This window comes from Electrophorus electricus, chromosome 13, assembly GCF_013358815.1.
Source record: "Electrophorus electricus isolate fEleEle1 chromosome 13, fEleEle1.pri, whole genome shotgun sequence".
Taxonomy (NCBI): Eukaryota; Metazoa; Chordata; class Actinopteri; order Gymnotiformes; family Gymnotidae; genus Electrophorus; species Electrophorus electricus.
The window spans coordinates 3,892,026-3,902,138 of NC_049547.1; the positions used below are offsets into that span (position 1 = coordinate 3,892,026).

Sequence of the window (10,113 nt, forward strand, 5' to 3'; positions counted from 1 at the left end):
ACCTTCTTCCATATACCCTGTATACAAACAACATAGCTGTACCAGCAGAAGCAGGGACATTAAATGATGAAAGCAGGTAGAACCTTATGGGGATGAAGGTTTTGATATAGTTGCTTGCTCCCTCTACAGGTCAGCAGGCTATACTGTACAAACTCTCCGTAAAGATGTGGCTTTATTTCAAATGCAAGGCACACAAACCCATATTCACCACTCACTCTGAACTGAAAACCTTACACTATCATCATCTTATGTCAGTTCATGGTATGAAGAACACAATATCATATGATTTCAGGATCACAATTTTTAGTGGATAATGTATTAGATTGACTACATGTGGTAATAAAATGTATCTCCTCAATCTCACGAGGTTTAGGCATGCCCGTACTTCCTCTTGAGATTGTGGATAACATTAATTTCATCAGTAAGATGTAGACCCTTTCAAGCACAGGCATGGTTTGCATTGCTCCCTGTAGCCCATAGCCTCATCTCTTAAACTCCCCAGGGGAGATTACTTTGTGTGGCTAAAACTTGTAAAACATCTTTTATGTGGAAAAAAACACACACCTTCCACCTTGCAGTCTCTAAACAGCATGAATAGATGCCAAGCCTCCTGAGAAGAAAACATTAAGGCCAGAGCAGTGAAAACATTAAAACCAGAGCAGTGAAAACATTAAAGCCAGAGCAGTGTTCATGTAAGCTGCCGAGGTCACACCTCTTCATTTATTTAGAGATGCAGCAAACACAAAGCACAGTGTAAAGACTTCCATCATTTTTCTGTGCTGAGGTTGAAAGAGGGGAATGTTTTCATACCCTCACACCCCCATACCCACACACGCATGCAGACGGACGCACACATGCACACACATGCATACGTGCGCACAAGCACGAATGTACACACAAACACACACGCAGGGTAGTAATAATTGTCGCTTGTAAATCTTCCCCCCTCACTCTCTCTTTTTTTTGTAAGCAACTTATTTTCTTCTCCCTAGCTGTGCTTATTTCTGTCGCCTTAACTAATGGCCCAGAGCACGACAGTGTGCATGTGCATGGTGAGCAGCTGCTCAGTCAAGGAACAGGAGAAGGACTTGCACTGGCCACAATGGATTTGGATAGAGTTACAGTGTGGTAAAATAATAATAATAATAATAATAATTAAAAATAAAAAAAAATTAAAACAGGAATTCAAAGTTCTCACTGTTATCTAGGAGTAGAATGAATATCAGAATTTGGTGAGGCCTCTCTGGCTTTTGCAGGCACAAAACCTGTCTGAAACAGTGGACCTCATACCCAGTTCAGTACCTGGGTATATCAAATGACTCAGTATGAACATTCACATCGTCTCAAATTAATAACATAAAATCCTTAGACAACTATACTTGGTAGCCCTATAACATCACACCAAGCATTGCCAGTTTATATATAGTTATATGATTGAACCAATTTTTGTACATTGCTGTATATACTGTATCTGTGTACATTTACAGTGAAGGGTTAAATCCTGTAGGAGCGCGCAGGAAAGTCCCAGATGTGACGTTTCAGGCTGACAATTAAGTCTTGGACACATTAATTACAAAGCAGATATCCAGCTAAAGCCCCGGGATATCACCAAAGCTGGGCCTCTAAAGAAACAAATTGCATTTAACCTAACTGTAACTCATTTAAACGATGTGTTATTTATGTAATAGTTTAAACGATCTTACAATGTTGATCAAGTAAGATACTTTTGTGTGCGAAATGACTGTTAAAGCGGAAGAAAACAGCAAGAACGTTTGGTACCTAAAAGTCAACCAGACAAATAAACAGATAAACAATAACTTTTCAACCTAGGTGTCATTCTATAGATCGTTAGGAAGAAAACTCTCGTAGTGAGTGAGCGCTTGGTTCATTCACAAAGATCGACACTTTTACTTGATGTTTATTCAGTCGCGCAGAACAGGCAAGAAACACCAAATTATAATAATCGTCATCCACCACTAACGTTTTTAAGATAGAAAATACGTACAAACGTTCGGCTCATGGATCATGAATAATTAAACATAGGGCTTGCATTAATCATTATTTGCAAGTTAACCATGCATGCATCTTATTAATCATTATTTGCAAGTAAATCGTGCATGCAGTAAGTCCTGGGACAGAAGTAGGAATTGCTAATCGTTACTTTTAAGTTGATTCAGGCTCAAATCCCGTCAAGTATCGAAAAACATGCCCTGCAAGGTCTGAGTTATAGCGGGAGGGAGAAAAAAACTTGACAAGAAAAAAAGGAGAAAAGAAACGCCCTTTTTGACGCTTTCGTAGCCCCTCCTGCGTGGACTTATAAAGGAAATGCAGCGCGCACATCCAGGGAAGAGGGGGTTCTCTGTTAGGGCAATAAAAGTTCACGCGACAAGAACCCGTTAGTAAAAAATAATTAAACAAAAAACAAAAACATCGCCATCACGCGTTAGTCTTCGCGTTTTCTTTTTTTATTTTATTTCCCTTATTTCGAAGATGACTACGGCCGCGGTGCCACCTCTCTTTGACTTCAGCGAAGTTATCATCAACAACAAGGTACGAGGGAAAAGTTTGATCATTAGCAGGACGAGCTAGGACGGCGCAAACGCTCGTGCTGCGGAATGTGCCGGAGTTGTTTGGGCGCACAGGTCGGCGTGACTCCGCTAACGAAAGAAAAGACGGTTTAAATAGCTTCGGGGTTTTTTTAGCGGAGTTTTTGTGGGTCGTCTGTGGGGGGCAGAGCGCAGTCCAGCATGCATTCGAGAGCTAACTAAAGCAAAGCAGCAACAGGCAGAGATTTTCGCGACCCCGCTCGAGCTGCGGCCCAGCGCGTCTGGGCGGCCGTGCGAGCGAGAATCTCGCGCGCTAGGGCTGGCGAAGTCGCGACGCTTTTGTTGTTCGGGTTTCCCTGCGAACAAAACTTTAACGATGTTGCTGTATGAACAAATGCAACTTTTTTTTTTTTTTTTTTTTTTTTTTTTTAACCGTGTTTTGAACAGACGTATCCGGCTAAGCGTCGTTGAACGTCGTTGGCGTTTCCACGCATGACAAACTCACTCCTGTTGTAAAACAAACGTCCAACTTCGCCACCCAAACAGCTGAGCGTTGTAACAGGAGTGGCGAGCTCACAAACGCGATCTGCCACAGAGAGCTCTGATAACGACATGATCTAACTTCTGCACTCGGCAAAACCAGTCGGTGCGCCGCTGGCAAAGTTACTAGCTAGCCTGCTAGCTTCCCACTGGCCTCACAAGTTTAGTTAGCCGGCTAGCTAACGTCGATGTTTTCCGCGCCATACGAAAAAAGTGACTTTAGTGGCTGTTTCTGCTATTACAAACTAGTCAGCCTAGTCGACTAAAAATACAAAGGGACAAGTAGTTTGTTGGCTAGCTATGTCTAAACGCATTACTAAAAACGAGCGCTGCTATAATTGTGCACCTTTTTATTACGGAATAAACTGTTGGCTAACCAGCTATCGGACGTAAAGCTTGGTTAACTCCTTTCGCTGTAGCTCGTACCGTCTAGTAGCTAACTATTAGGTGGTGGTTGTTTTGTTTTGTTTTTTTTAAACATTTCTTGCTTTTAAAAAAAAAGTGCGCGGGTTTTACATGACTCATTAGATATGCTGTTGATTTAGATATTCCATGTTGGAGATCATTGACTTGAACTTTATCGGTAATCGTATGGGACAGGGACGGAAGGGCCCCCTGTTCGTGGGTGCTGCGAGGCTTGTGCTGCTGTTTTCCCGCATCGCCCTGTTGCACACACACCCGCCTTCTAGCGTTTCATTTACTCACGCAGCCATGCATTCCTTTGATGGGCGACTTGCCAAACCAGCTGTTCCATAGACCTGCCTTTGCTAATGGGGTTTAAAATGAAATCGGACCGTGTTTTGCTGCAACCAACACAGCTTAATTCGCTGTTTCTTTCACGTCTCACCTAAAACATCCAAACACAGCATGTCAATTTATACGCAGTTGTTATTGATGTGAACTGTGTCCTAATCGTCATTTTCTGTTTCCCTGTGACTTTACAGAACAACAAAATGCTGAATTACAACAACAACATCCTCAGTGCTCCACACACCATGTCTGTGCCCTGCACTGGAGCGAATCTGCCCATCTCCAGCCCCACTGGGAGCCTGCTGGACAGGAAGGCTGTGGGGACTCCCTCCATCAGCGGGGTTTACCAACGACGGCACTCTGTCACTTTGCCCAGCAGCAAGCTCAACCAGAACCAGTTCCTGAGCAACAGTAAGGTGGACCCAGCCCTGCTGGGCTCGGGAATGGGTAGTGCCGGCGGCAGCAACAAGGAGAACCGGCTCCGGGACCGGTCCTTCTCAGAGACCGGGGAGCGCCTGCTGCAGAAATGCGCGGGCTCCGGGGGTCCCGGCGGCAGCCAGGTGAACTCGAGCCGCTACAAGACGGAGCTGTGCAGGCCCTTTGAGGAGAACGGCACCTGCAAGTACGGCGACAAGTGCCAGTTTGCGCACGGCATCCACGAGCTGCGCAGCCTGTCGCGCCACCCCAAGTACAAGACGGAGCTGTGCCGCACCTTCCACACCATTGGCTTCTGCCCCTATGGCCCACGCTGCCACTTCATCCACAACGCGGAGGAGCGCCGCGGCCCCCCGCCCACTCCGTCCCCGCTCTCCGCTTCCAACAAGCTGGAGAGGCCCCGCCTGCAGCACAGCTACAGCTTCGCTGGCTTCCCCAGCTCCGGGGGCCTGAGGGACAGCCCCACCTCGGTCACGCCTCCCCCCATGTTCTCCCCGGATGAGCTGCCGGAGTGGCCCAGCAGCAATCCCTTCACGTACTCGAGCCAGGAGCTGGCCAACCTCTTCGGCCCCGGCCTGGGCGGTGGGCCCTCGTCTGGCCCCGACCCCGTCGCCCAGGCGCCACCCTCTCCGTCCGCGACCCCTTACTACTTCAGGCCCATGTCGGAGTCTCCCCACCTCTTCGAGTCTCAGTCCAGCCAGCCAGACTCCCTCTCTGATCAGGAGGGCTACCAGAGCAGCTCTGGCGGGAGCCTGAGCGGCTCCGAATCCCCGGTCCTTGACACCACCCGCCGACTGCCCATCTTTAGCAGGCTCTCCATCTCCGACGACTAAGGTGCCAGCAGCCTGGTCCTTCATTGCATGCAGCAGCAGTGGGTGGGGAGTGCGAGAGATGAGTCTCTCTCTCTCTGTCTCTCTCTCTGTCTCTCTCTCTCGTGTCCACTCTTTGGCCTTCTAGGGGCAGTAGACTTCCCTCGTTCTGTCACTTAGGCTTTAATAAAAAATTAAAAAAAACAAAGGTAAAAAAAAATAAAAATAGATGCAGTGAATTAAGGGAACTCTCTCTTCCGGTCTTTATGTAACCTCAACAAGCAAAAAGTCCCCCTTTGGCCCACAGCCTGTTTTTGTTTTGCTGCCTTGGCCTCATCTCATAGGCGCCCTGCCATGACGTGTAAGACTTCCAAAACAACTAGAGCAGGAAGTTGATTGGTAGAAGGTAAGAAAGTGTTGTGCCAGGTGCTACTGTGTGGCATTGTCAGAAAGGACATGCCGAGGGGATGGGTTCTGTGCTGACGACCCTCCCAACACCCCTCCCCCGTAGCACCACTCGAGGACAGTCTGTTCGCTAAAGTCACGCTTAGATCATTCACAACTGTCATCTGCAGACTATCCTCGAGGAGAGGGGAGGAAAAAATAAAGTGCCTAGCTTTTCTTGTGTAAGCATCGAGGTGGAAAGACTACCATCTCTTGGTTAGGTTTTTGTGGCCTGGTATAGTGGCTCTTGCTCTGAGCATTCTTTGGCCTTGCTGTTAGATGGCAGAGTGTGGCCTCCTACGACTTCGACTTCCCGTGCGGCTGGAGATGGGAGTTCGGAACACGTTTGGCACATTTGTTTTTATCACGTGCTGCCTGCTCCAGCTCTTTCGTTCTTTTTATTTTCCCCCCTTTTCTTGAAAGTAGCACAAAGCCCTGAGATTTGGGTTTTTCCACGCAAAAAGGAACAACTCCGCTGTCCCCTACCCCAGTTCCCCCATTGTGGCTGGTCACGGTGTTTGTTGGGAAGGGAATGCCTAAGTGGTTGTTAAACTTTAAAAGACTCACTTCTTCCCCCACTTTCCAATCATCAGAGGGGGATTTCAGCTTTCCCAAGGTGCAGCTGAACTTCCTGCAAGTTTTTAGAGCTCCGAGCTAACTTGGAGATCTGCTCAGTGGAGCACTGGGTAATTCACTTCTCCCACCTCTTCTTTTGTTTGACTTGTCATTGTTTATTGTTGTTGTTGTTGTTGTTGTTGTTTGGAAAAGAGAACTTTCAAATAGAAGGTTTTGCTTGTCACTGCTTATTTAACTTATCAAACATATTTATTGGTGATCATATGCATTTTTTTGTTAATTTTGTTTGTATTTATCTTGATAATGAAACGATAGAATATATTTTCTTTTATGTTAAATTATGATCTTCTGTATTAATCTTAAGATTGTGAAGACTTGTCAACTTTCTTTTTTCACAGTTTAATATATTGTACTACAATGACTCGTTTGCAACTACACTTTGAAAAAAAAATGAAAAACTTAATTTAAAGCAAAAACAAACAAATCCTCTGCGTTTTGATTATTTATTATAGATTTTCTTTTTTCTTTTTTTTTTTCCTTTTTTTCTCCCCCCCCCCCCCCTCCCCCAAATATTGGACTGCAAAACCATTAGGCTTAATGTTTCTTTGATTTATAGATATTTGGACTCACCAGAAAGCTTGATGTTAGTACGGTCACTTTTTATTTCTGTAGTCAGTCTTCAACTGTTGACCCCCCCCCAAGCCTTTTTATCCTTTAGTGTTTTTACTTGAGGCAAGTCTAGTCCTCATGCGTAGCATTTTATTTTATTTTTATTTTTTTTGCCCTTAGTACCAGAGATGGTAGTGGATAATGCAACACCAGTTTAAACTGTAATCTACAGAAGTGTAGATTGTAAAGCACTAGATGGCCTGGTGTGAACTTTTTCAGTGGGAAGCATTTGTCAGAACACAGTTGCCAGAGACAGAAGGAAGTTCAACTCGAGATGGAATTTCATGGCCTTAAAGCTTCTGCTTCCATTTTAAGTACCACCCTGAAGTGCATTTTAATGAGTTGTGTTCGGTGAGATGATTGTTCAGCATGATTATCATTGCAGGTTACAAAACTTCAGTGTTAAAAGCAGTTCCTCCAGTTACGTGCGTGAATTTGACGAATTGCAGGCAATAACTGTGACCAAACGGGTTGAAGAATGGGTGTCCTTGGTTGTTTCTGATTTGGTTCTTGGAACACTTCCTCCAGCCCAAGTGTAAATATAAAAGTGCCTTTTTTCTTTTTCTTTTTTTTTTTATACATTCCATTGAGCTTCTGCTCCCTGCCTTGAATAATGATGCAGAAGATGAGTGAGTAGTTTCTTCTTGTTTCCCCAGTTGTTGGAATTGAAGATTGGAAGGATGGGTTAGCAGGATGGACACACAGAAAGTATCTAGCCTAAACTGTTGAATGTATTTTTTTATTTTATTTTTTTTTAAATTTTTTAAAAACAGCTTTTGCTGTTCACTACAGTAATTTCTGTGAGTTTATATAAAATTGCTTTTTGTAATGACTGATTTGCAGTTAAAACCAATAAACCCCATATTTTTCAGAAAATATCCAGTCTGGAGTATTTTTTTGTGAATTGCTTGGGCTGAGGGGATGAGTATGTCACTGGAACACTGTGAAGTTGAACGACAGTTCGTCATATCAACCACCACTAGGCACACATGAATGCAACTGGAAAAGGAGTGCTGTTGGTAGCCTGGGAGGGGCTGGTTTGGGTATTGACCTGACCAAGACCAAACTTCAACTGAATAACTACAAAGTGATGGGTGGGAAATCTGTTGTTGTTTTCCTTTGAACATTGTTTACAGGGAGTGGGAGACACTCGGGGAACGGCAGACTAGTCTGACACCAGTCACGTGTTAGGAATCCACCTGAGCTGTCAGTACTGAAGTGACTGAAACTTCAGGGGTCACCGCGTGATGTGTTCTGAGTCTCCTCGTTAAAGTTAAATGAAAAAATTACTTTTCAGATGTCCATAACATCACAGTTAGTTTAATTCATGGATTAATGGAGATCCTAAGATCTAGATCTAAGAAAGTAGGCATGTGCAGTGTAGGAATGAAATATATTTTCTTAACTTTTAGACAAAATCATACAAATGTTCTGATTTACACTGATAAGCTGGTCATACTTTACATACCTAATTTTGTGGTTATAAGATATGAAGACATATACCCTTATAACAAATGTGGCACCAACTGTTTCTCAGGTGAGCGGCAGTGGGAGAGTGAGCTATCAATCAACCACCGCTTTCCGGACTATGTACTCTCTCTGACCACATGCTTCCTGCGTGATCTGAAACAAAGAGCTGTTTCCTGTTTATGAGGTGCTTGCTTGGTGTATGTATAAGGTACACTGATATGCACATATTACAAAAGTGCTGCAGGATGTGGATTTACACTGAAGGTGGTGGGTGGAGGTTTGTGTGTGTGTGTGTGTAAATGTGTTTCTTTATATAGGCCTACCTGCAGTGCAAACTCCAAGGCACATAGTGCAGACAGGTTCCATCACCTGCACAATGGAAATCTGACAGCACTGGAAATACTGAAACTACATGTTTAGATTATCGACATATGGTAGTGACTCCAGGCACAGCTGAGAATCAGTTCTCTGCATATAGAGAACTGTGCTCTGCTGTACAGCTGGATATTGAGCAATACTGCTACAGTTGCTAGACTTTGTAATTGCTCTATCAGGGAGTGCTGGACTTCTCTGTTTGAAAAGGCAGAAAGTAAACAGTGCGTTTGCTAATTCTGCTCTTTCCCTGGTTATGTGTAAAACGCTAGTAGAAAGCGAGGGAACGGCTTAACTAGAGCGTACTGTATGGATCCGATTTCCTCTGAAGCAGCATTCTCAAAATCTTGGAGAGCCACAGTTGGTTACCCCCCCCCCCCCCCCCCCCCAAAAAAAAGAAATAAACATCTGATTCGACTTATGGAAGTTCCCAAAAATAGACCACAAGTTGAATCAGGTACTAGGGTTCTGCAGAAACACTAGGCTTGAGGAATGGATTTTAGGGGCACTGTTCTTCAAATATGTGCTAATATTTTAACTGGGACAATACTGATATGGGTAAAGCAAAAATATTAAGTATCAATGAACAGCAAATAATAGATTTCTCATAGACAAAACCCTTCGTTAGCACTTATCTTTCCCAATAGTTCAAGATTACAATGCAAGGAAACCTGTTGACAGAGTGAAGAAGAACATGCTGATATATTTATCTGCATATCTGGAGAATTGGGGCATTATAACAGCTGTAACAAGTCTAGTGATAAGCCACCAATCAGTAAAGTCTACTGTTCAAGCCTGGGTATAATTTCACTCAAAGTATCTGTGTGTAGATAGAATAAGCCTGGTAGCCTGTCTAGTAAATTAATAAAACTCTCCAACTGAACTTCTCTCAGTCAGGAGTTTGCTTATCACATACCCTTGCAGCAAAGCAACCTTTGACCCACCAAAAAAAAAAAAAAAAAAAAACATGGAAAAAAGTACACAGGTGTGCAGAGAGCATGTGTGGTTTGGGAAATGGTGGCTTACGTCTCAGACGCTGAGCAGTGCTGGGTGCTCTGCTCCAGCCCCTGAGTAACCGCTGATACGAACAGGGATCTCAGCAGAATCTGCAGAGGGTGCGAGGCGGCCCTGTGTCCTTCTGTCACGGCTCCCTGACCACTGCGTTCGCTTTGCAGTGCGCCACGGGCCTCTCTGAGCAGTTGTACCATATAATGGGTCTTAGCTTTGGAAACGTTGCAGCTAAAGTCTTTAAAGAGCCGCATTTGTCAGCAGCGGGTCAGAGCAAAGAGATTCATACGTTCATGCCAGTGCACTGCTCCAGATGAAAACGAAAATGCAAATAAGAGTGACGTGAAAAGGAAAAGCAAAAGCCCCCATCAAAAGAGAAGGTTTAGACGGTCTCATGCCGCCTGCCTCTGCGTGCACTCTTTGACATTTGAGGGATGTGAGAGTGGCAGACTGACGCACATGACTCACAGAAGCTCCAAACCACCTCTCACTTT

General features: G+C 44.4%; 1 protein-coding gene across 1 annotated transcript; it reads left to right on the forward strand.

Annotated features, from left to right (window-relative positions):
* The first annotated feature begins 2,339 nt into the window (after positions 1 to 2,339).
* zfp36l1a (zinc finger protein 36, C3H type-like 1a) lies at positions 2,340 to 7,645 on the forward strand. Its single transcript, XM_027027319.2, has 2 exons — positions 2,340 to 2,550; positions 4,031 to 7,645. The coding sequence occupies exons 1-2, from the start codon at positions 2,491 to 2,493 to the stop codon at positions 5,102 to 5,104; spliced, it is 1,134 nt and encodes a 377-aa protein (XP_026883120.2). The 5' UTR covers positions 2,340 to 2,490; the 3' UTR covers positions 5,105 to 7,645.
* The last annotated feature ends 2,468 nt before the right edge of the window (positions 7,646 to 10,113 follow it).